The 25764-nt window shown below is 36.6% G+C and overlaps 4 protein-coding genes across 5 annotated transcripts in view; all 4 read left to right on the forward strand.

The window, feature by feature from the left end:
- The first annotated feature begins 332 nt into the window (after positions 1 to 332).
- LOC121735653 lies at positions 333 to 1595 on the forward strand. Its single transcript, XM_042126554.1, has one exon. It carries the CDS (start codon positions 333 to 335, stop codon positions 1584 to 1586), a length of 1254 nt encoding a protein of 417 aa, XP_041982488.1. The 3' UTR covers positions 1587 to 1595.
- Positions 1596 to 14225: 12630 nt separating this feature from the next.
- Positions 14226 to 15086, forward strand: LOC121735654. The gene has a single exon (XM_042126555.1). It carries the CDS (start codon positions 14226 to 14228, stop codon positions 15084 to 15086), a length of 861 nt encoding a protein of 286 aa, XP_041982489.1.
- Positions 15087 to 15578: 492 nt separating this feature from the next.
- LOC121735655 lies at positions 15579 to 17965 on the forward strand. Its single transcript, XM_042126556.1, has 3 exons — positions 15579 to 15669; positions 16288 to 17100; positions 17250 to 17965. Exons 1-3 carry the CDS (start codon positions 15579 to 15581, stop codon positions 17963 to 17965), a joined length of 1620 nt encoding a protein of 539 aa, XP_041982490.1.
- Positions 17966 to 22438: 4473 nt separating this feature from the next.
- The window catches only part of LOC121735219, a 48531-nt gene continuing 45205 nt past the window's right edge, over positions 22439 to 25764 (forward strand). For both annotated transcript variants that reach the window (XM_042125958.1, XM_042125957.1), the window contains exon 1: positions 22439 to 22500. In XM_042125958.1, coding sequence (XP_041981892.1) covers positions 22486 to 22500 — 15 coding nt within the window. In that variant the 5' untranslated portion in view covers positions 22439 to 22485. The remainder of the gene's footprint in view (positions 22501 to 25764) is intronic.

The following is a 25764-nucleotide window of genomic DNA, read 5'->3' on the forward strand; positions in this document are numbered from 1 at the left end:
CAAAATTGAGATGGTAGTCTTCCGTTTCCTGCCGTAATATTGATCGTTGTAGTTGCTTTCCGGTCTTTTGGCGCCAAGATAGCGCTACGACGGCGGTAAGATGGCGGTTTCCGGTGTTCACCAGGAGAGGCGCGCGCGCGTTCTTCCTCATTGGCGTCTAAAGTTTTGTGCCGTAAAGACGTGTAACGCTGTTAGCGTTCGTTAAAGTTATTAAAAATTTATTACAATTTAAGTTTCTTTACAAATAACTATAATTATTCTAAAATAGTGAAGTAATTATTCTAGATCGTTTGTGGTTTCGAAAATATAATTTTTAAATAAATTTTATCATTATGTCAGACTATAAGGGTGATAAAAGTTCTCGCGAGTGTCTTTCCTCTACATCAACATCGTCAGATGAGGAACCAGCCACGCAACGAAAGCGGAAATCTTCGTCTCGACGTTCCGAAAATCCAAAAAGGTTATGCCGGGATGACGAGGTATTGCTAAACCTTGTCGAGCAGGTCAGTCAGATCCAAAATTTCTTAGCTTTTGTCTATCCACCTTCGGATACGATTGCGCAGGATGAAAATTGTGATAGTAACGCTTTAAATAACACCTGTGAAAATATCGAACATGATACTATTCCAAATACGTCAAACGATATTAATTTCGATTTAACGACTAACCTTAAAGAACCGGCTGTTCAGAATGCCTCCACGGAGCATTTACAGACACTCAATTCTTTACAACACTTCAACTCTGAGAATTGGTCAAATGTCCGTTATTCTGATATTCAAAAAACTTATAATGCCCGGCCTGGTTTTATTGATTTGGAAGTTAACGACGAATTGAAACAATTTGAGAAAGCAAATAATTTTAATTTGAATGCGAGTGATAAGTCTTTGGGTGCTATTACACGTGCAGTAATAATGCAAAATGATGCGTTAAAAAAGGGCGTTTCTGATTTATTACAATGGACTCAAGATAGTGATAATATTAGTAGAGAATCGTTGTTATCCAAAATTAAAGATTGTTTTTCCGGTGATTTTCAAAAAATTTCATTAGACTGTTTACAGTTAGTTTGCGGTAGGCGTGCTGATATTATTGAACAACGTAGGGAATATTTCTTAAATTTAGTAAAAGAAAATTTCTTAAAATCTTCTTTGAAAAAGATTCCTCCGTCTTGTGAATATTTATTTAATAAAGAACAGTTGTCTGATTTTATTAAAAATAATGGAGGTGTAAATAATATATTTATTTATCAAAAGCCAGCCTTCTCTGCGCAAGAGAGGCGGCCTACTTCGGCTGCTCTGGCTGCGCAACCAGGCCCCAGTAATTACAAACAAACCGGTCGCTTCCAAGCACCGTTTGGCTTAAATAGCAATCAAGGCTTTGCATATTATCGAGCGCAGGCGGTGCGACCCTTCCACCCCTATGCTTTTAATTATAATTTTGGCTCCTATGCTAATAATGAGCGGTTTTTTCGGCCCTCATATAAACCACCGTCATTTCCTCCAAGACAACAGGCCCCGGGTACGGCTAAAAAGCCTTTTAACCAATCCAATGCCTCGAGAGGCAGAGGAAGAGGCGATAGAAAATTTTGACTCTCAGCAGAAGTTTCGAGGGGGGAGGCTAGCTATGTTCGTAGATGTTTGGAAAAGGTGGGGTGCCCCTTCTCCCCTCTTAAAAATAATATCCGGTTACAAAATTCCATTTTTACGAAAACCGCCACTGATTCTACCTCGACTAATAGAATCACGTTATCGGACAGCTTCATCACCAGAAATGGATCAGATTATTCAAACCTTGCTAGAGGACAGTATTTTAGAATATGCCCCCGAAACTCCGAGTTTTTTATCAACAATGTTTTTAACTCCAAAAAGCGATGGAACTATGCGCCCTATTTTCAATTTAAAAAGATTGAACGAGTTTCTGAAGCTCAGCAAATTTCGACTGATAGCTACTCATCGAATACCAGAATTCCTGCAGCCCAACGATTGGCTAGTAAAAATAGACCTAACACAGGCTTATTACCACACACCGGTGTCCATACACCATCGTTGCTTTCTCAGGTTGATGTACAGAGGTCAACTCTTACAAATGACCTGTTTGCCATTTGGGCTGGCCACTGCCCCCAAAGTTTTCGCGTCCCTGACAAATTGGACAGCAGAATTACTACGAGAACAAGGTATACGTATAGTTGTTTTCTTAGATGATTTTTTAATTGCATCTCAGGATAAATCTAGAATATTTGAACAGACTCGTATCACGCTAGATAAAATGCACGAGCTAGGTTGGGTTGTGAACAAAAATAAATCCATACTTCAGCCACAAAAGGCTTTAGAATATTTAGGTATTTTTTGGGACACATGGAACAATCAAAAGTCCATTCCAGATTCAAAAGCTCAGAATCTTCAAACTGTAATTCGAAAATTGTTAAAATCTAGAAAAGCAACTCTTAGAGAAATGCAGAGCATCATAGGACGTCTAAATTTTGCTCGACTAGCAGTTCCCCAAGGTCGTTTAAATTATCGATGTCTTTTGGCCCATTGCAATAGTTTACTTCAATATAGCCCTCATGAAAGGCGGTCTGTACCTTTTCACGCTATTAAGGAGTTAGAATGGTGGTTAGCTAATTGCAAAAAGTCATCTCGCATTCACCCCCCTAAATTAGTTAATTTTCTTACTACGGACGCTTCCGATTTTGGTTGGGGGGCTGATTTAAACGGTGTATTTTTAACGGGAGATTGGCTCAATGATGAAGAAAATCTTCATTCAAACCAGAAAGAAATGTTAACAATTTTAAAATGTTTACGCGAATACGGTCCAACACTTAGCAAATCGTCTCTGCTTCTGCAGTGCGATAACAAATCTGTAGTGGCATATTTAAGAAATGAAGGGGGGAACAAATCTAATTCCCTAATGAATCTAACTTATCAAATTTTTGAAATTTTAGATCTATTTGATATTCATATTATACCGCACCACCTTCCAGGCCGGTACAACAATACAGCAGATCGATTGTCAAGAAAATCGTTTCTCCCCGAATGGCATTTAGCCCCTGCGGTGACCGACATCATCTTTCGAAAATGGGGCATACCCGAGATCGACTTATTTGCATCAGCCCGAGCTCACGTGGTGCCAAAGTATGTCAGCTTAGACCAGAGGGATCAAAAGGCGTGGAGACACAACGCGTTCTCGTGGGAATGGAGCTTCAATCTGGCTTGGGTATTCCCACCTCCGAATCTGATGCCCAGAGTATTGATGCATCTCAATCATGCGAAAGGCGTGTATCTGTTAGTAGTTCCGAAGTGGCCCCAGGCTTTCTGGAGAGCGGATCTAAAGTCTCGAGCATTAGCACCGCCGTTCACGGTTCGAGACTTAGAGTCGAACCTTCTGGATCTATCGACGGGCTTTCCCCCTCCACGAGTACAAGACCTGACGATGGAGATTTGGAAATGTGGGGGTGGTCTAAGGAACTCGAATCCTGGTCCGAGCAACAAAAATCTTTACTAAAAGGCGGCTGGCGTAAGTCCACTATAAATACGTATAAGCCGGCTTGGATCAGATGGTTGAATTGGTGCAAAATTTCAGGAGTCCAGCCTACTAACCCTTCGGGGTCCCAGTTAGCTCAGTTTTTAGCTGATTTACATTTAAAACATAATCTAGCTTACAAAACAATTCTAGTTGATAAGTCAGTTGTTTCTACACTTTGCAATACAAATAATAGTTCTAATCTTGCCTCTCATGTTTTGGTTAAGAAAATTTTAAAATCTATTTTAATGAGTAATGTTAAAAAATGTAGTAAGCCGAATACCGTTTGGGACACTAGTGTTTTAATAGCTTTTCTATCTACAAGTAGTGTAAATTGTGAAAATTTATTCGAAGTTTCCAGGCGATGCGCCATTTTACTATTATTATGCTCGGGTCGTAGAGTGCACGACTTGACTTTATTAAGCGTGTCACAGGGCTCCCTTGTTGATGATAGTAAAAGTGATACTGTTACTTTCTGGCCAATGTACGGTTCTAAAACCGATTCAGAATCCCACATTCAATCAGGTTGGAAACTTTTTTCAAACGGTGAAAATCCAAATCTCGATCCCGTTCAATGGGTGCGAAAATTAGTAATTCTAGGAAGTAATAGGCGGAAAGAAGCCGGCGTCGAAAATCTATTTGTATCTGCTCGAGGGGCAGCAAAAGCTGCCTCTAGAACAGTAATTTCTGGATGGGTCAAGTCGGTTTTAAAAGAAGCGGGTGTCAAGGCAGCCCCGGGAAGCGTACGGTCTGCTGTTGCTTCTAGAAGTTGGCTTGATAAAGAGCCCTTAGATAAAATTTTAGATAGAGCAAATTGGAGGTCAGTGAACACATTTAAAAAATTTTTTAGAAAGGAGGTAGCTCCTAAGCCGGTTTCTTCTATAAAAAATTCTTTAGTTGGTCTTTTTGAACCTGTTACTTAGTTTGTAAAAACTTGTACAGTTTAAAGTAGTAATCAGTTTAATAATACTATTAGAATTTATTATAAATTATTATTTATCGAACCTTAAGGTTTTGGACAAATTGTAATTGTAATTATTAAAAATTATATAACTAACTAAAATAGTAATAAAAGCAAAAATAACAATAAACAATAATAAGGATTGATTTCCTAGGAATAGAAATAAGAAAATTAAATCTTTGTACAACAATTCTTCATTAAAAAATTGTGATTAACTCTTAATCATTTTGATTTTTCACATTGGCGTCTTGTTCACCAGGCGACAACAAACAATATCTCAATTTTGTTTAAAGGCCTTGAATAACGGTGATAGGACATAATAGCAGAGTTTTACCTACCAATAAAACTCTTATTATGTCCGGAACCTTATTCAAGGCCTTACAGTAAGGTCTGCCTGGTGCTAAAAAATTGAGACTGCAATGAGGAAGAACGCGCGCGCGCCTCTCCTGGTGAACACCGGAAACCGCCATCTTACCGCCGTCGTAGCGCTATCTTGGCGCCAAAAGACCGGAAAGGAACTACAACGATCAATATTACGGCAGGAAACGGAAGACTACCATCTCAATTTTGTTTAAAGGCCTTGAATAAGGTTCCGGACATAATAAGAGTTTTATTGGTAGGTAAAACTCTGCTATTATTTATATATTATCACTTAGTTTTGTTATCCTGCATACATAGCATTTTCAATCTCTCTGATATATTTTTATAAGATTGTTGGTACTGCAACCATCCTATAAAATAACACAGAAGTTCGTAAAAATATTTCAGTGGTATATTTATTGAAAGTACTTATTTCAACCTAACAATATAGATTCTAGACGTTTCCTGATACTATTGAATAATGGAAGCGATATTCCCAAGCGAAAACCAGTCATTTTTACGTCCACAACAAAATTTTGGCGCAGACGAGCGACAAGACATCGTGATTGCTATAATTTATGATGCTTTGTTCAAACCTACGCGACCAGGCGACTGTGAAGCAGACTGGGAAGCGACTGAGTTTTGATTCAAAACACACAAACTGATCTGTTTTGAATCAAAACACACATTTAACAACTTGACCTTCCCGCTTCGCAGTCGCCTGGTCGCGTAGGTTTGAACAAAGCATAATATTGATATGACATGTGCTGTGTACATCAGTTGTCTAATTGCCACAACAAAAGTTCAACATTAGACAACGTTACTTACACTGTTTATTTTGTACTACTGTGTGTTACTGTATGAGTATAATAAAGAATTTTAATTAAACTTAAATCGTTATGAACATAATACAGTATTAAGTAACTACTATTCCCCTATTCGTGTCCGGCGAATCTTATAGTGACTATAAAATGAACTAGATGTCGTGGTGAAATTTCATATCACTTATTTTCCTCCATTTTTTCCATATTTTCTAACCGTACAAATTATTCCTGGACTTCCACAAATACTTCTATCGTTCTCAAGTTTTAATGAGACTATATTGTAAAATATTTTATAGATAGAAGAAGAAGATATAGGACATATAAAATGTTTTATATTACTATAAGCATAAATAACCCAATCCTTGTTAAAGATTTTAGTATGCTGCATAACTTTTCTCTATCCTACTGTCGCTTCATTTCATCACGCGACTCTGTAGGCGGCTCGTCTGCACCGAACCTTCTAATATTTACGGACGACAATAAAATACGCGACGCCATGTCACAACCAATTTAGACGGTAAAAATATTTCGTTATTTTTCTAGAAAGTTCTCTTTAATCTTTTCCTTTGTCACACCTCGTTAGGCCGGTATTGTTTTCACGTTGTGTTGGGTTCTTGAGTTTATTTTGATTTCTATTGTCTGTTTGCGTTAAGATGGGAATGAATCGTGCGTATATACGTGCATAATGCATATATACGTGGGAGAGCCATGCTTCGGCACGAATGGGCCGGCTCGACCTGAGAAATACCACGTTCTCACAGAAAACCGGCGTGAAACAGCGCTTGCGCTGTGTTTCGCCGAGTGAGTGAGTTTACCGGAGGCCGAATCTCCTACAATATTCCCTTCCCTACCCTCCCCTATTCCCTTCCCTTCCCATCCCTACCCTCCCCTATTACGCTATTCCCACTTACAAGGCCGGCAACGCACCTGCAGCTCTTCTGATGCTGCGAGTGTCCATGGGTGACGGAAGTTGCTTTCCAACAGGTGACCCGTTTGCTCGTTTGCCCCCTTATTTCATTAAAAAAATGCGTATATTTTGTAAAACTTGAGAAAAAAAAAACAAAAAAATCTGATTTTTAATTCCTATAGGCAATGCAAAGCCTTAGGTCGCTTTGACGATTGACGGGGGCAATCAGCGCATGTGTACAATATCTGCCAATAATTTACAATAACGAGATACCATCTAATCGCTATCTACCAATAGGATTCGCCTCTTCGCTGATCTACCAATAGGTAACGCATCGCCCCGAGCGCACCCGCCCCGCTCACTCCTGTTCCTGTTTAAGAGACCTGAAAATCGAACACTAACTTCCGCACTCAGACACGAATATTAATTACTTAATTGTTGTACCTATGTAAAGTTTTTGACATAATATTGTCTGTCAAACTCTACATTCAATTGAAGTTTTATAGTTATGTCCACACTATGCACTTTCATCTACAATTTTCATCATCTTCCTTCAAACATTCGTTTTGGCGCATTCAATAAATGAATGCGTCAACCAGGCGCGGTCGCAGCCTAAAATTTTGGAGGGGTCAATAGCGGGGGGGGGGGGGGGGGGGAGACATTAGACAGTACAGTTCGACAAGGCTTTAATTGAATGTGTCAATGTCAGTCAATGTGCGCTGCTGGTAAAGGAGAACTTTTTGTATTGATAGAAGCGTTAGTTCCTTTTCTCGCCACGTTCATAAACAGCCTTGTCGAACAGTAGAGGTCATTGTCTCCCTGTCAAAAAACTTGCCATTTTCTATAGAAACCGCGATTGACAATGAAGTGTCAGATGTTCCTACTCTAAGGGAGTACAGTTTAGTCACTACACTAAAAAAATATTTGTCGCTGCTATGGGGTAGCTAGAAATTTCCTTTTATTATTTGGAAAGATTTTGAGATTTATCCATTTGTCCCAGATTTTGGGGGAGGTCATGTCCCCCGTGACCCCCCCTTCGGACCGCGCCTGGCGTCAACAAACGCAACGCCAACATTAGCTATGTCCACAATGTGCACTTTCATCTTCAATTTTCGTCATCAACTTTCATATTGGCGCATTCAATAATTGAATTCGTCAAAGAACTGGCGTTGCGTTCCTTAACATTTTTGAAGTTTTGGATACGGTCAGAGGACAGGTTCGCTGTTGACTGCGCTATAGCGCATGCCCTTGATGAACAGAAAAAGGCACAGTGTGGACAAAGCTATTGTCATTCGAAAGTTTTCGATACGGTCAAAGCGCATGCATCGCGGGCGTGCCTTACGTGCGCTGTTGACTGCGCTATTATAGTGCATGCCCTTTATGAACAAAAAGAGGCACAGTGTGGACAAAGCTAATCATCAATGTCTCTGAGTGCGACGGCGCATTATTTTTACATTTTTCCGAGCAATCTTTAAGTTGTACGAGGCCTAAACCTCTTAGGGTAAATTCAGACCGCAACGCGACGCGTAGATGCATTTCTAAATTTGTAGGGATTGATTTATGTCTGTCAAATCCATACAAATTTCATGCATCTACGCGTCGCGTTGCGGTCTGAGTTGACCCTTATTACCTTTGAACTTCGCAGTAAGTAATAAGATGGCTTGACGTCTCAGGTAACTAGTGACTCAAGAGTAAAGTAAGAGACCAACTTTGGAAAACTTCTCTGCAATTTGTCTGTAGTTTCACCATAAAATAGTTTCCATGTAATTATTCAAAAAGGCCACTCCGCAAAGTTTGCAGTTGTTTTTCGTCGAACAAGGTCTAAGTAAATAATTTCTAGACCGAAGTCTTTTGTACTCTTCCCTGTATAAATAATCAAATACTTGTAGTATTTTATTGTGTAGATTGCAGTAGGTATAGTGTCTACATAACCTTTGGCAATATTCAATTACAAACTTAATTACGCCCGCAACTTCGTTGCGCCAAAATTCGTATATCGCGCAAGAGCCGAACATTTTCCGGTATAAAAAGTATCAGTAGTAGAATACTAATGTTCTTTTCCGTGACTCAAAGTATCTACCAATTTTCCGTGGTTTGAACGTGAAGAGGTACCAGACAGATAAACTTTCGCATTTATAATATAAGTATGTATTTTTTATTTAAAAACTAGCTGTCCCGGCAAACGCTTCTTTGCCATATAAAGTATTTAGTATTATTTTATTGAAGTGACTAAATAAGTATGTCACCATGCTATCCCGTTGCACAAACTTAATGGTCGCCGTCAGTCTCGAGTTGTAATAATTTACTATTATTTATTCAACAAATGCACTTATCGATATAAAAAGTACCCTGTAGCTGATTCTCAGACCCACTGAATATACATATAAAATTTGATTAAAATTAGTAAAGCCGTTTCGGAGGAGTACGCGGACTAACATTGTGACACGAGAATTTTATATATAAGAAGAAGAAGAAGCCTGAAGCACCTTTTTTTTAAATAAAATTGTTTTGCTAAATTGAAAATAAAATAGATTACTGCAGTAATGGAAACAATGATCATAAGTTCTGTTTTTAACATTGTTTTAACCTAAAATTTATTTTACTTCTAGCAAAGAGTGCAATTTAAAAATGATACTGCACCACAAAGTCCCTATACAAATTCTAACAAACCTGTAAGTTACCTTTGACAAAGAATTTAATATGGCAAAGTGTATAGTAAGTTAGAATTTTCTCGTTACTCGGGTATCAGGGAATGTAGGAAACTTCAAGTTGAAAGCTCCTTTTAATGCACTTTAAGAATTTACTTCTGTGTTAGCTTTAATTTCAGTAAGTTCTTTTAGTAGAAATGTAGGATCAAGGACGGGCAAGATTATATTATAATTAGTTATGCATCCAAGAATATAATATTATGCTTTTATTTTGCAATTATATTATGCTGTTTGAATTGAAAGAAAATAAGTAAAATACGATTAGCTTGATAATGTTTTAATTTTAATTTATACCTTTTCTGCTATGACATAACAATTGAAATAGTACCTGGTATTAAATACTACTTCAACAGAATAAAATGTTACGATAGTGCCAGCTGACCACCTGATTGTTTGACATAAAAGATGATCTTTGCGTCGGGTGGGCATGTAAAAATTGATCTTGAACTATTGGCAGTCATGTCGTTCGTCCGTCTCACTGGGTTAGGTATATGAGTTAAGGAAGAGATAATATTGATTTTGTGTACTGCGCAAAACTAAAATAGTTCTCTAGACCTTAATGCGGCCACCGTCATTGAAACCAGCGTGAAGAGCATCATTTGCAATTATAACGATGGATAGCAAATAGCCGATCACTTTCATACGTTATTTATGTCGGGCAAGAACGACTTGATTGAAAATAACAATTTACGTCCTCGCAACGGTTTAAATGACAATCCCTCGGGTGTCGTTATGAGAATGGGTCTTGACTCTTGACACGAGTTGAACCCATTACCACGGTCCACGTCTGACAGACCTTCAGGTGTAAAGCGGCCATTTTGTTTAATTAACATTTAAATTAGACCATTTTTGGGCCCATATTGTATGAGAGAAATTATTTCATAGGCGAACCTACGCAATTTGGTCCGATTCTGTCAAGCCCAGCTGATTTACGAGTAACGATGACCTTGACTATTCCGGTCGTATAACGTAGGTCTAACGGTAATATTCTCTGATAATTCTTTTGTTAGGCATAACAAATGTATTATTATACATTTGTTATGCCTAACAAAAGATGAAAAAAGACGCTTTTCTTTATGAGGAACTAAAGGTCCTATTAAAGTCTGAACGCATCCTGCGTTCAGACGTGCGCGTGTTCTGCTGTAGGGTTTGGGAAAATACGCGCGTGGCACCGGCATTCAGCCCGGATCAGCGCGCGTTTTCCCAAACGCTACAGCAAATACGCCCACGTCTGATGCTCCTTAGGGTCAATTCAGACCGCAACGCGACGCGTACATGCATTTATAAATGTGTATGGATTTGACAATTATTATTTTGCATCACCTCTCACGCAATTGAAATCTGTCAAATCCACATAAATTTAGAAATGCATCTAGTCGCGTTGCGGTCTGACATGAGTCATGACCCGTCCTAGACTCCTTTTCGACAATCCTAAGTCAGACAAAATATTATAGCACTCACATGAGAGCTCCGCACGTCAGAGGAGTAACCTATTTTCAAATTACTGCTTTATTTTTTCTCTCTTTATTTATATTTTGTTATTTTTTTAATATAATCGTTTTTAATATTGACTTAAAACAAATGTTACAATAACAATTCAATACACGAGCTTTTCTAATTTCGGTGATATACATTTTGCCGCAACCGGTATTCCGACGCATTTGACGCAACGGAAGTTTTGGGTTCATAAAGGCGCCACCAACGCCTTTATGAACCCAAAACTTCCGTTTTACAATTCCACAACATCTGCAGATTCCAATACCCAAAACAAATGGACATCATAAAAATAAACGATTCGGTTTTACGAGAGAGATGCTTTCCATCCACAATGAAAAATTTAAGTCCCAGATGCGACCTACAACGCTACAAATTCTTAACACGGCGGACTTATTGCCCAAATAAAAACCATTCTATTTTATGGCACAACTGAAGTTTTAATTTTATGTAAGAGTTATTGTTTGTTCCCGAAGTTTTATGAAAACAACGCGGTTATGATATTTTGCGAAGCCGATATTGAGCTTTATGTTTGTTATACATTTTAGCTGAGTAACGTAAAATTTGTTGTTACCAAAATCCGGAGAGACTTTATTAGTATTCGTTTTATAATGGTATAAAGATCTACAAGGACTCTTGCACTTGCTGCGAAGTACGTGATAAGAGCACAGATTAAGAGCGTGAATGAGTAAGCATGAGTATGACAGCTACGTTAGCGAATGTAAGGCAAACATTACACGGTAGGTTTTGCTGTCAGTTTTACTACAGTCATGACTGTGACTGATGCATAACCTGTCGTGTAATGCAGTTACTGATGGTTGCATGAAATTGACTGCCCGTTATTTGGATATGAGCTTTTGCCGGCAGCTTCGCTCGCGTTAAGAAGCCCGAATTATATACAAACTTTCTTCCCGTATTTTAGCCCCTTGGTGGTGGAATTGATCAAAATCCTTTCTTAGCGGATGCCTACGTCATAACATCTACCTGCATGCCAAATTTCAGCCCGATCGGTCCAGTGGTTTGGGCTGCACGTTGATAAATCACCATGTCAGTTTATATATATAGATTTTGGTTTTTTGTCATGCAACCATCAATCATGACTTTTGAGTGAGCGTTGTCACATCTGACAAAATAGAAAAAAATTAGAAACGTGTACCTTTGAAAATTTTGGCTTTGACTGACATAAAACTGAAAAGAATGAGTGACCGTTTAATACCATTCGTCAGTCCATCAGTCACCATCAGTCAAACATAATTCATGATTGACGGAATTGACTGTTGCTAGTATGAGCGTAATGGATGCCTAAGATGCAAAGCTGTAATACTATTTGATTCTCATAAAAATAATTTTCTATAAATAAATAAAATACCTATCGGTACGATTACGCGGTTACCGAGGTTCCTCTCCGAGAACATACAAAAAATCTAGAATTTTCTAAATCCATTACGGTCTCGGAGTGGGAAAATTAAGCGCGTTAAAGTTGGATAAAGAAGAGGTGAGTTCACAATGGTCCAACTTCCACACCAATCCCCAACTTCCCTCTATTAGCCCCTGTGTACGGGAAACTTCGCGCAAATTGTATACGGCTTGAATGCGGTCGAGTTATAATATACACTATCTTTTGATAATACTAGCTTTTAATAATACCTACTAGCTTATTATCTTGGCCAGTAAACATAGAATTTCTGGTAATTTTTCATCCACTTTTTAAATTTCTCAAACAAATTAAGTCCCATCTTAATCTGAACCCGTGACTGATCGTAGTAAACGTGACTTCTAAGTTCTATGGTAGCTAAATCCGGTTTCGGTTACCTTAAATCTATCCGTCATCTGTGATTCTTGGCTCGGAACGGATTCGCACGTAGTGAGAAACTCTTAAGGGGAGCTAGTTCGAGAAACGGACGATTTTAAAGATTTAAACGTGACAGGAGACATAAAAATATAGTTATTTAAATTCTGAAAAAAATTGTTTGGTTTTTTTTTTCTATCGAGTGAAGTTCATGATATTGTGTAATTGAATATGAATTCCAATGTGTTTGGAAAGGCAATAGCGTGTAAATAGCTAAATTGCCTGCGGGATAATACAAAGTTCTCAAAAAAAAAAACACTCCGGAATCCGTATCATGCCCGACTAACCTGTTCCATAGTCAGCAGGGGTGCTCATCAGGCAATTGCAGTAGCAGCAATCCCGTTGGATCTTGTAGGAGCAAGATGATTGTCTTCTGTAGCGCACGTGGTCCGCTCCGGAGCGTAGCTGAAGTACTCTTGAATTTTGATGCACTTTGGTCGGCCGACCACACAAAAAGTTCCCAGCGATTATATTGAAAAACCAAAAGGGAAAGAAACTTAAAATTCCAGTCGGATTAAGCCTTTTGAAGGAAAAATTATCAGAACAAAATTTTCTCGTAAGTCGTCAAACCCGGTCCGCGGCAAAAAGTGGCCAGCAAACACTTGTCATCTGTCAAGTTTCAAATATATGTATTCTTCGTCTTCTTCCGACAGTGGTGAATTGCCATATTATGTTAAAGGTTCATCCAACGGTTGATGAACAGAAACTCCCAAACTGAGCTACATCCCAACAGTGGAAATCAAACACAACACAAATCCTGAGTGTAATTTGAGAACTTATTATTTAATTATTAAGAAAATTAAGGAAATATAATAAATTAAATTATAACAAAATTAAGTGCACAACCAGTGTTAGATCCTTAACTAATGTTATTTTTTTAGAATTTAAATTACTACATTTTTAATATGTCTCCTGTCACTTTTAAATCTTGAAAATCGACCGTTTCTGGAAATACAGGGCCTTATGGGTTAAATTTTCAAGAAATCATTTAATTATAACTAGGAGAGAGGGCGCCTCTGTGCCACAGTTAACATCTGGTCCGTGTTTTAATCGAAATTAAAATTATAATATGGTGTCAATTTATTAAATAGTTTCAAACATGTGAAGCTAGACCGTAATTTAATGTGCCAAAATAAAAGACTCAGTGAAAAACAAAGTGTTCGACTAAAAAATTTACTTGAAAAACTCAGTGCCAACGGTTGCTTCAAAATCGACAAGTGAACAATAAAAGTGAATCTGTTTTTCCTTCTGAACAAAAGTAAAGTGTAATTTAAACAATAAAAACCAAGTGTAAACTGGCTGGTTATGGAAACAAGTGGAAATAAAAACAAATAAAAACAAGAAATATGCTATACCTAACCTAAAAATCCAAAATATGATTCAGGCATTATTGTTAAAAAAGTGACAAGTGACGACATCTATCAGAGCCCTGAAAAAACTACTTATCGAGTATCGACTCATCTCTTACCATCTAAAAGATTACCCAACGAAAAATCAGAGGGCGCTGTCCTGCGTATTTTATCATTTGACAAGTAAAAAGTTACCTCTCAAGCAGCAAGGAAATTGTATGCCTAATCTGTAAATAAAAAGAGGAAGAAGAAAAAACATGGACGAAATAAAAAGTATACTTGAAAACCTGCAGAAAGAATTAATACAGCAAAAAAAAGACATGTATGATATAAAAGAAGACATAAAAAACACAATCAACAACAATATAAATGAAAAGTTTACACACCTAGAAAATAAAAACCTCCAATTAGAAAATAAACTTGCAGAACATTCCTTGGAACTACACAAGATTGACAGATTTTTACGACGCAAAAATTTAGTTTTCTTTGGAATTGAGGAAGGAGAAAAGAAGTATCACGACTTGGAATACAAAATAATAAATATAATAAGCAAATACTTCGGACTAAGATTCGAAAACTGTATAGAAGCTGTCAGAAGAATAGGAAAAAAAGGTGAAAAGACTAGACCTGTTGTTGTCACGTTTATTACATTGGGGCTCAAAATGAAGATTTTACAAAATCAAAAATGCCTAAATGATTCGCCGTACTATATCAAACAAGATTTTTCACCTGAAGTCCAGAAGAAACGTAAGGACCTACAACCACAATTGCAACAAGAAAGAGAAGCAGGTAACATAGCCTTTTTGAAGTATGATAAACTCATAGTGCTTCCTGGAAAAAATAACAACTATACACAAAATTCCACCAACAAAAGGCTGCTTTCAGAATCACCCGAAACAAATGCAAAAACTTCATGTAGTGTACAGAACAACAAAAAACAACCAATTAAGAAAAGCAAGACAAAATTTTTTCCTGGGGAAAGAAATAAAACTAATTCGAAATCTAATATCGAGCAATATGTATTAAAAACTATACACCAAACCAATGAAGTGTCTTCACCGCCCTCAATCAGTAGTGACATGTCTACAGATATTATACAAACTCAAGAAATAAACTGACAGAAGGCGACCTCTCAACACAGCAGGGCCCCACCACGGCTGGTCACCGAGGGGTCAAATGACCAAAACCCTCCACTGCACCCACTATATGTCTGCACCTATAATGTGAGATCCTTATTATCAAATGAAAGATTTTTAGAGTTTCAAGATGCAATATCAACAATAAAATATGACATTATTGGCCTTGCCGAGATACGTAGAACAGGTTATGAAATATGCGAAGGTAAGGACCATATATTCTGTTATTACGGAGAGACGAAAGGCAAATATGGTGTTGGTTTTCTGATAAAAAAATACCTTAAAGGAAGCATAGAAAGTTTCATTGCCATTTCTGAAAGAATATGCATATTACACCTAAAAATTGGAAATACAGACTTATCCATAATACAAGTCTATGCACCAACAATTATTGATGCAAACGAAGGAGAATTAAAAGATTTTTACTCAAAAATATCAGAATGCCTAAAAAAGTGTAGCAAAAATCTAATAATCATGGGCGACTTCAATGCTAGAGTCGGCACCAAACAAATTGGCGAAGAAAATATACTGGGCATGTCATGCTTTGGAAAAAGAGATAAAAGAGGTGAAACTCTACTACAGTTTTGCTGGGAAAATAAACTTTTTGTAATTAACAGCCTATTTAAGAAAAATTCCAAAAACTTGTGGACATGGCTCTCACCAAAAAATAATAAGAGCCAGATTGACTACATTCTATCAAACAAGAAAGAATATTTCTCCAACTTTGAAATTATTAACAACTTAACATTTCCAAGCGACCACAGATTGTTAAGAGCCACACTTTTGACAGGCAAGCATAAAAAATCAAGAGCCCAATACAAAAACAAAAATTACACTCTAAGCACTCAGGAAGAACAAGAGCAATTCAAAAATACATTAAAGCTACAAGCTTCTAGTATAAAAATAGAAAATTATGAAAACTTAGAGACCTACTACAAAAAAATCAAAAATACAATTATAGAAACCCTTAAACTTGTTAGTAAAAGCAAACAGAAACAATCTATTTTGTCACAAAATACAAAAACTCTAATTAAACGAAGGCAAGAACTAACTAAGAAAAACAACTTAACAACAGAAGAAAAAAGAGAGAAGTGTTTCTTATATAAAAACATTAAAAAAATTATAAAACAAGAATACCAAGAATATAGAATATCAACTATAACAAAACACTTAAATAAATCAGGAAGTATGAAAAAAGGTCTGAAAGAATTGAACGCAAGTAAAAAATGGGTACCATGCTTACAGGAAAGCTCACAAAAAAACAAGAAAACATTCTATAGAACAGAAATTGTTAACATTGCTACGGAATTCTATAAAGACTTATACTCTAAAAAAACGATGCTCCAGCCAAGTGTTTTATCATCAAACCACAACAATCACAACACAGTCAAAAGATTTACGTTCAATGAAATTGCCTCAATGATAAAACGGCTAAAAAAGGAAAAAAGCAGTGGACCAGATGGAATACCTAATGAGGCAATCCTAGCAGGAAAACCCACTCTAGTTCCTCTTCTAACCACCCTTTTTAATATGATATTAGACACAAAAACAATCCCCGAAGAATGGGCAAAATCCAACATAATACTTTTATATAAGAAAGGAAACCCTAACTGTGTTAGTAATTATAGACCAATCAGCCTACAACCAACCTTATATAAACTTTTCGCATCTGGCATAGAAAGACGCCTAGCAGAATATACTGAAAAACACCAACCAGTGGAACAAGCGGGATTTAGAAGCAGCTTCTCGACGACAGACCATATCCACTCTCTGGAAATTGTAATAGAGAAATATCAAGAAATGAAGAGGCCGCTATATCTAGCATTCATAGACTACGCCAAAGCATTCGACTCTATTTCCCATGACAGCATATGGAGAGCTTTAAATGAATGCGAAGTCCCATCAGAAATCATAAATCTTATTAAAGATATATACCAAAAGAGCAAGAGCAAGGTAATACTAGATAGAGCCGGACCAGAAATAGATATACAGAGAGGTGTTCGTCAAGGCCCTTGTCGCCAAGAATTTTTATAGCTGTACTTCAAAATATAATGAAACCACTGAAATGGGAGAAAAAAGGTATTAACATAAATGGAAAATATTTGAATAATCTGAGGTTTGCCGATGATATAGTTATTTTTTCAGAGAAAGCATCGCAACTACAAGAAATGTTAAAAGAGATTCACTTGGTGAGCTATACTGTTGGACTAGAATTAAATACTTCAAAAACAAAAATTATGACGAACTCTATAGAAATACCCATAAAAATTAACAATGCTCCAATAGAATATGTGCAAGACTATGTTTACCTCGGAAAACAAATATCGTTCAAAAAAACCAGACATAAAGAAGAACTTAACAGACGAATAAACACGGCCTGGAAGAAATTTTGGAGCCTAAAAGAAATCCTGAAGTCAAATGCACCAATTAGACTAAAGAAAAAGGTTATGGACTCTTGCATCCTACCATCTCTTACTTATGCATCGCAAACATGGATCTATAACAAATTCACAAAAAATAAAATAATTACAACTCAGAGAGCCATGGAGAGGAGTGTGCTGAGACTGAGACTGAAACACAAAAAGAAAAGCACAGATATAAGACACATCACAAATGTAATAGACGCTCTAACACACTGTAAGAAACTTAAATGGAAATGGGCTGGACATGTAGCACGCATGAACGAAAACCGTTGGGCAAAAATTGTAACCCTGTGGCAAGGTCCTATGGGAAAGAGAAACAGAGGCAGACCAGCTGACCGATGGCTTGACGAAATACTGAAAATAGCAGGAAAAAACTGGACTGAAAAAGCAAAAGATAGAAAGGTGTGGACCAGCATGGAGGAGGCCTTTACTCTGTAGAGAGGTCCTTATAAAAATATTAAACTGAACCAAAAATAGCATGAAAAGTAGGAAATAAATATTGTGATAATTGTAAATTTGTAATATATAGTAAAGTAATGTATAATATTAAGATTTGACATCAATGTAAATAAATTATGCTAAAAATGTAAATTATTGAAAACTAATATAATGTATAATAGGTACAGCATGTAAATAACTGCGATTAAAATGACATACACAGAGCTATAATAATAGAATAAATTAATAATAATAATAAAAATGTACAGAAATAATAACTGAGATATATTGTATTAAGATCTAGCATGAATATAAACCATACTGTATTAATATATTATGTATATTGTTATAAAAGAAAAAATGGCACAACATCTACAAGATTTTGTATATAAATGTAAATAAATCATGTTGTAAATAATTAAAAATATAGAAATATGGAATGTCTATTTAGAAATGTGAATGTTGTATCTATAAACCATACTGTGTTAATATATTAGGTATGTATATTGTTATATATAAAAATGAAAACTGACTTATGTACTATCATTAATTTATAGAATAACTGCAAATAGCTATTGTGATTATAAAAATGATTATGTAGTGATACTAGCAAATTATATTATCAAGATTTTTGTATATAAATGTAAATAAAATATCATGTTGTAATTAAAAATATAGAAATATGGAATGACTATTAAAAGAAAAAAAAATAATTTACTCACTATCACTATTTAGTATTTTATAGCATTACGCAAACTGTAGGTAAATAAATATTGTGATAATAAGTAATATGCATAGTACCAAATACTAATAAGCAATTGAAAAATTATAATAGTAGTATATTGCATAAATGTAAATAAATGAAAATATAAATTATTAAAAATTAAAAAATAAGTTTAGAAATGTAAATATTGTCTATAAAAAATATAAATATTATAAATAAATATTGTGGTAATAATGACATAAGGAATAAAAACTAAGATTTTAGATACAAATAATTTAAACAATACTGTACTAATATATTAAGTAATATTTTTTTTATAAAGTAATCATAATATTTAATGTAATAAAAATATCTGTGATGTTTAAATGCGAGCTGCGAGCACAACAATGTATGCAGATGTAATCTTTTAAGGAATTAATAAAGGCTTTTTATTATTTTATTATTATTATTATTATTATCTTCTGTAGCCTTTTAAATTTGGGCCAAGATCAAGATGGAAGTTATAATATTTATGTGCGTGCGTTATATGCATTTATCAAAATGAGCTGTGGCATTAAAATTGACTTCGAAGTCACTAAAAGTTGCAGTTTCTGCATAATCAAATCAGCATTATTCCCGTTACAGGCAACAACAATTATCTATCTATATATTAATACGTGAGCCAAAAACTTTGTATCCCTTTTGACGAAAAATGGGGAAACGTAAGTGAATGAAATTTTGCACAGTTATAGCACAATAGACATAACTACCAGTAGTTCGACCGCAAACAAACGGACAGGTTTCAAAATGTGTCAAATTCGTCGGGTTTCACTAGGATTATGAACGGAATGTGCCTCGCACTGGCTGATATAATTTATTTTTAAATATTTAAAATAAAGATTTCAAAATTGGATTCTGACAATTTTAATCGCATGTGCCAAAACACAAACAACAATACTATACGACCAAAGGGGAACACGTCCAGCGAATAATATGTCATAGTTTTAAATTCGTAGGTAACAATTTAACAACCCTAGCGACGATTTTCGTCATAATACGTCAAATTTAAAAATTTCAACATCAGTTCTAAGTCGGTATACTCTATAATTCTGTGTACTCTGGTTATAGTTTATATAGTGAAGGAGTGCATCGAGCTAATATTATTTTGAAATTATGCTTTTATTATACATTTTTTTATCAAATAAAATATTACACACACTACAACACACACACACGAGGAATAATGACAGATTTTGGGGTGACAAGCTTATACATAGGTACGAATTATACTCTTTTATTTATGGTTGAAGTCTGTTGACAACAAGGTGACAAATTGAAAATGGATTATAGTTTTTTTATAAAACTATAAAAAGAAAAACTTGCCCAAGTCGTCCCCATCTGGCAGAGTGCCCAGCAAGCTGACAGCATTGCCACGTTGGATGGCAATTGCTATCCGCTGTGCCAGGTAGCTCCCAGCTCTGGGGTCTCGGGTGGCTTCAACAAGCTTCTTAGATATTCCTCTAAAAAGCTTATGTGCCCCCGGACCCCATGCACCTAGAGTTTCCACCCCAAACGGTTCAAATATAAGATCTCCGCTGAGGTTCTCATATTTGCGCCGCTTGAGGTTCTCTGCTTGGTTTGCGGCTGCGCCCGCACAGCTCGAGGTGCTCTGAATATGGGACGAGGCGAATGTGTCGACACAAGTAGCGTCCCACACAAGGGCCCGACCCACATTCCAGGGCACCAGGGTCATTCCATCGGGTCTCTTGCCATCGTCGCGCGCCAAACCGGAGGGCTCCAGTATCGCTGGCACGCCGGCAGTGACAAGAGCCCGACGAATGAGGTCATTCAGGTTGTGATGCCGTGAAAAGCGTCCGGCACTTCGCGAGCAGCACAACCCGTGGTGACCATAGCTGTCAACGCGCGCGCCGCAAACACACTGATGGGGGACGACATGGGGGACACCAAGACGCAGGGCAGTGGCAAGACGGAATGTATTACGGTCCAGCAATGTTCCTGTGTTTTTAGATGGCAGTGCCTGCAGCCAAGCTCCCGACTCCCACCTCTCCACGGCCAAAAGTCGAGCCCGTTCTACGGCGCTGGTAGACGTGTTAAACAGTTTATTACGCACCAGTTCGCAGATGGGCTCGTCCCAGAGCCTTTGGGAAGATGTGTTCTTGGGAACCTCGCTGCCGGCACTAGCAATGTCCCAGGCATCCTTGGCCTCGTCCGCAAAGGGAATGACGAATGGGCAAGATGAGGGCTCTAAAATTTTGGCTATTACTGCGCGATTTGCGTGGACCGAGGACAAGAACGCCGGTAAAGCTGTGTCCGATGTTTTTCGTATTCCCAGGCCACCGAACCTCACTGGTAGTGTAGCTTGGGTCCAGGAACGTTCATCAAATTTTATGTTTAAAATTGTGGAAAGCGTATGCTTTAGGGTGTCATCTAAGCTATGGAGAAGTTCTGGGAACTTCCAGAGCTGACAACACCGCAAAGCATACGTAAATTTTGGAACGAATAAACAATATCGAATCAGAGTAAATGCCATGTGACTGTTAATTTGGAGAAGACGATCTAAACTTTCAACTTTTACTTTATATTTAAAGTTTGTATATATAATATATCTGTATATTTTAGATAGTATTTTAGTGTTTACATCTCTATCATATATGGACAATAATATTATGTTAATTGATCTTAAATAAAACATTTCCGTTTTTTTATTAAATCTTAGATACTTTTAGACAATGTTTACAAAAGTTGAAAAAATATGATTGGGCGATCTCTAGTTATTATTATTATGAAATACAATTTGATCATAAACATCTGTAGCATTAGGTAACATTTTGTATAGGTTGGTTGTTTTGTATTGAGGTCAGGTATCACAGGAATTAAAGTCGAGCTGTACTCGAAACTCCGGTCAATGTGGTTTGTTAAATTACGGATGGCGCGTTTCGGGGATTTAAACAGGTTTATTTACTCGACAACGACGAAATAAAACTGACAAAAAAGCTGAAAAATGTGGTTTATCTGCGCAATCAGCAGAGGCCTTATTTACATTGCGTTCAACTTTAACGCGTGACAGCATAAACAAGGTGTAAAAATACTAAGTGATAATACTTAAGGGCGAGTATATGTTCCCTATAGAGTTCACTGTGAAATAGCAGCGCTGAATGAGCAATTTGTTTTTTGCGATTTGTATGGGCAAGCGCCCGAGCGTCATGAATTTTCTCGTACAAAAGAAGAAGGAAAAGTTAGTCTTTCTGCGTTGTTCCCTTTACGATCTTGATATGAGGTTGTGATGTTACATTCTGTATAGGCGCTTGCAGTGCAGTTAAGCATTGACCAATATAAATCGATCTAGCTAGGAATCATTTCTAGAAAATGTCATTTTCATCGGATACCGAGCAATGCTCGGTCAAACAGCTAGTGTCATACTAAATGACGACCGCAACTCTGTTGCGCCAAAATTCATTTATTTTTTTATTCAGAATCGTTTAGTTTTTTGGCATAAAAAGTATTCTATGTCCTTTCCCGGGATTCTAAGTATCTCCACACCAAATTTCAGTAAAATCGGTTCAGCGATTTGGGCGTGAAGAGCTAAGAGACAGATAGACCGACATACTTTCGCATTATAAATGCGAATATGCGAAATGCATTATAAGCATATTAGTATGGACAAGTTAACGACAATCGTGTGTTTTATTTCCAGGCGGACATAGCACACTCGGCGAAAGGCTACGAGTCAGAGGATGAGAACGCCGGCAGAAAGAGACAGAGGGCCCCCGACGACCGGCCGGCGAGCCGCACCACCATGTACTCCAAACAGGTACGATATAGCCCGTCCACGGCAAAAGTAGGAGTTGGAAAGAGCTAGAACGCCGGCAGAAAGAGACAGAGGGCCGCCGACGACCGGTCGGCGAGCCGCACCACCAGTAAGTGGAACTGACTTACGGTATAAGAGCCAGTGGCAGACAGACTTTTTAACGAATTTTTATTAAGTATAGAAATTAATATAAACACCATAACGTTAAATTTTTTAAAAATTTAAAAACACAATCCTTTTTTCAATAATTTTATGTAGATCAAAATTAAATTTTTCAGCACTGAGCGGGCTGATGATGATTAGCTATAGCTAAGAACACTCTCGAACATGTTCATGTCAGCTTTCAAACAAAAAAAAACTAGATCAAATCTGCCTGGACCAGTTTGGATGCTACGATGCCACACACAGACACACGTCAAACTTGTAACACCCATCTTTTTTGTCGGGGGTTCATAGAAATCGGGCAATTCATTAAATGCTTCGTTGCCATGTTTGAAAATAGTATGTACAGAAATAAATAGTTGTGCACAAACACAGTTACTGAAATGTTACTTCATAAATATCAGACAGTCGACAAGAGGAAGACATTTTGCGAAATATCACACCTACAATGAAATATGTTGTTCTTTTCTCATTGTAGCTGTTGTACAGAACGCGCCATTATTTTATTTCCTCCAAGATAAGCATAATAAATGATTTTGTCAGGGTTGAAGCGCGTTTTTTTAAGGAATATGATTGACAAATGAGTAGCAGTTTTATCTTGGTCTAAGTTAAATGAGGTTTGAGTTCTTAATAGCCTCGAAGTAAGGGCTTTAAAACAGATACTGTACTAAAATATGTTTGTGTTTGTGTGTCTTACTTTGTAGTAATATTATAATGTAAAAGAAGCAAATCTTACTTGTTAGGGCATGCTGGGTATAAGAACAAAAATAACCAAATCATTCATAACATTTTAGTCATAGGAATCACACATAATAATAAACAAAGTAATTTAAAAATAAAAACATGACATATCTTATATCTTTAAACGAGCAATTCTTGTATATATATAATTGGAATCTCGGAATCAGCTCTAATGATTTTCATGAAATTTAGTATATAGGGGGTTTCGGGGGCGATAAATCGATCTAGCTAGGAAGCATTTTTATAAAATGTCATTTTATTCGTGTTTTATCGAATACTGAGCAAAGCTCGGTCAAATAGCTAGTAACCATTATGAGATCAAAAGAAGGACACTAAACAAAATATTTTATATATAGATTTTTTATTTGGCAACCCTAAACGCAGTTCAATGTCCCTCCTCAATCACTAGTAACAGGGCAATTTCAGGAATTTCTCCTCACAATAGAACCACATTATCGTTTGATGGATAGCCCCTGGTACCGAATAAATAAAATTATCTGCATTAGGTATGGCGGTCGATTTTTACCCTTACTTTTTTATAAACTTTAGGCCGAATACGCCTATGGCTGTGCCATTTGGCGCGCGCCCGTAAAAAATATACAGCTACCGGTAGAGCGAAAATAAAATTTAGGATACAAAATTTTAAATTCGCTGGAAATAGTGCGTAGTCCTCGAAAATCTGGGGGCACTGCTGCAGTGTCCCAGCCAAGTTTTATTACAGGTAAACATTGGTAGGCCGTACCACACTTTTCTCGAAGTGATTCGCGGCTATTTAAAACCCTAAATCTTCGATGTTAACAAAGCTGGGGATTTAGATTTTCAGTGACCAGGAGCAAGTAATAAAACTAGCTTAACTTCCAATAAATTACATGACATCTCGATAAATAGTTTAAAAGTTACGAATTATCAAAGTTACTACATTTTGTCGCTCACTGACTGACAGATCATCAAAATTCTAAGGTACTTCTAGCATACTTAGAACCTTGAAATTTAGCAAATGGAAACAAGGTCGGTTGACAATGAAAGGAAAAATTATGAAACCGTACATAGGGTTCCCGTACTGTATTTATGTACCCCCTTAAATAATAAGTTTATTTACTTTTTATTGTATTTTATTAATTATTATTAAAGTTAAAATACAATTGAGTATTTTCTGAAATTTTCAAAAACCTTACTTACTGTTACCATTATGGAATATAGAGCAAAAATTAAATTAAGAAATTTAAAAAAAACCCCGCCAAACAACTTTAAAAAGTAATGAAATAGTATATTTTACTCACTTTAAGTTTAAATAATTCCTAAGTGTAAAGTGGTATTTTTTGTCACAGTGTGTCGGGGGACCGCTAACAGTGTCTTTTGCATTTTGTTTCGCCATGTCAGTGATTGTCTCGATACTATAATGTTTTGTGAAATCAAACATCTACATTAGCGGTCCCCCGACACACCTTGACAACAATTATGGACTAAAATATCACTTTACACTTAGGAATTATTTAAACTTAAAGTCAGTAAAATATATTATTTCATTACTTTTTAAAGTTGTTTGGCGGGTTTTTTTTTAAATTTCTTAATTTTATTTTATTTCATGCTTTTTAAACTTGTGTTGGTTATAGTGCAAAATAATTCCTATCAACAGGATCATATTATATCCCAATGAATACCATCTAGGAATGTCCTTTTGGATGAGGCCGTCACGCGTCAATATGAGTCCAAACATGAAACCTCCACTTTGGGTTCATATGGAGCTCATCTCCTATAGAATCCAGGTGATGCTACGTCATCTAGTACATAATAATTATTTTGTGTTTTCAACTATTTAGCTATTGCGGTTCTCGAGATCCTGGTGAGTGGTGAGTGTTGAGTGGTGACAGTCGGACGCGGACGGACATCGACAGCTATTAATAATAGGGTCCCCTTTTCATCGTTTGGGCAAGGAAACCTAAACTGAAAAATAAAATATAATACTTCATTAAATAAAAGAAAATATTTTTATGTTTGTGGTTTTGCATTGAACATTAAGACGTATGAGTTTCGACTGCATAATATACATATTTTGTTTTACGTACAAAAGGCTTCAAGTTAGTTACGTACGAAATGAAATGTTATTATTAGCTCAATGGTTGAGTGTGTGGCGGCTCAAGCCGGGGGTTGCAGATTCGATCCCCGCCGACGGAACACTGAAAACTTTTTGCGATCGTAATATTGCATAGTTAAGCAATAGTACCTGGATGACCGAGCTTAGCTCGGTATAGCAAATACTCATTGACTTCGTGTTACTTAACAACGCCATCTACTGGAATAGCTTTAGCTGTAATTGTTGTGTTGTTAAAGCAATTAGTTGCTCACAAAATAGTATTATTATTC

Source organism: Aricia agestis, chromosome 17 (assembly GCF_905147365.1).
Source record: "Aricia agestis chromosome 17, ilAriAges1.1, whole genome shotgun sequence".
NCBI lineage: Eukaryota > Metazoa > Arthropoda > Insecta > Lepidoptera > Lycaenidae > Aricia > Aricia agestis.

Bases quoted from the DNA above. Each gene is read 5' to 3' on its own strand.
- LOC121735653 (XM_042126554.1), top strand. From the start codon at position 333: ATGTCAGACTATAAGGGTGATAAAAGTTCTCGCGAGTGTCTTTCCTCT.
- LOC121735654 (XM_042126555.1), top strand. From the start codon at position 14,226: ATGGACGAAATAAAAAGTATACTTGAAAACCTGCAGAAAGAATTAATA.
- LOC121735655 (XM_042126556.1), top strand. From the start codon at position 15,579: ATGGGCGACTTCAATGCTAGAGTCGGCACCAAACAAATTGGCGAAGAA. The intron at 15,670-16,287 runs GTGAAACTCTAC...TAAATAAATCAG, and splicing joins TGGAAAAAGAGATAAAAGAG to GAAGTATGAAAAAAGGTCTG. The intron at 17,101-17,249 runs GTGTTCGTCAAG...TTATTTTTTCAG, and splicing joins AGAAATAGATATACAGAGAG to AGAAAGCATCGCAACTACAA.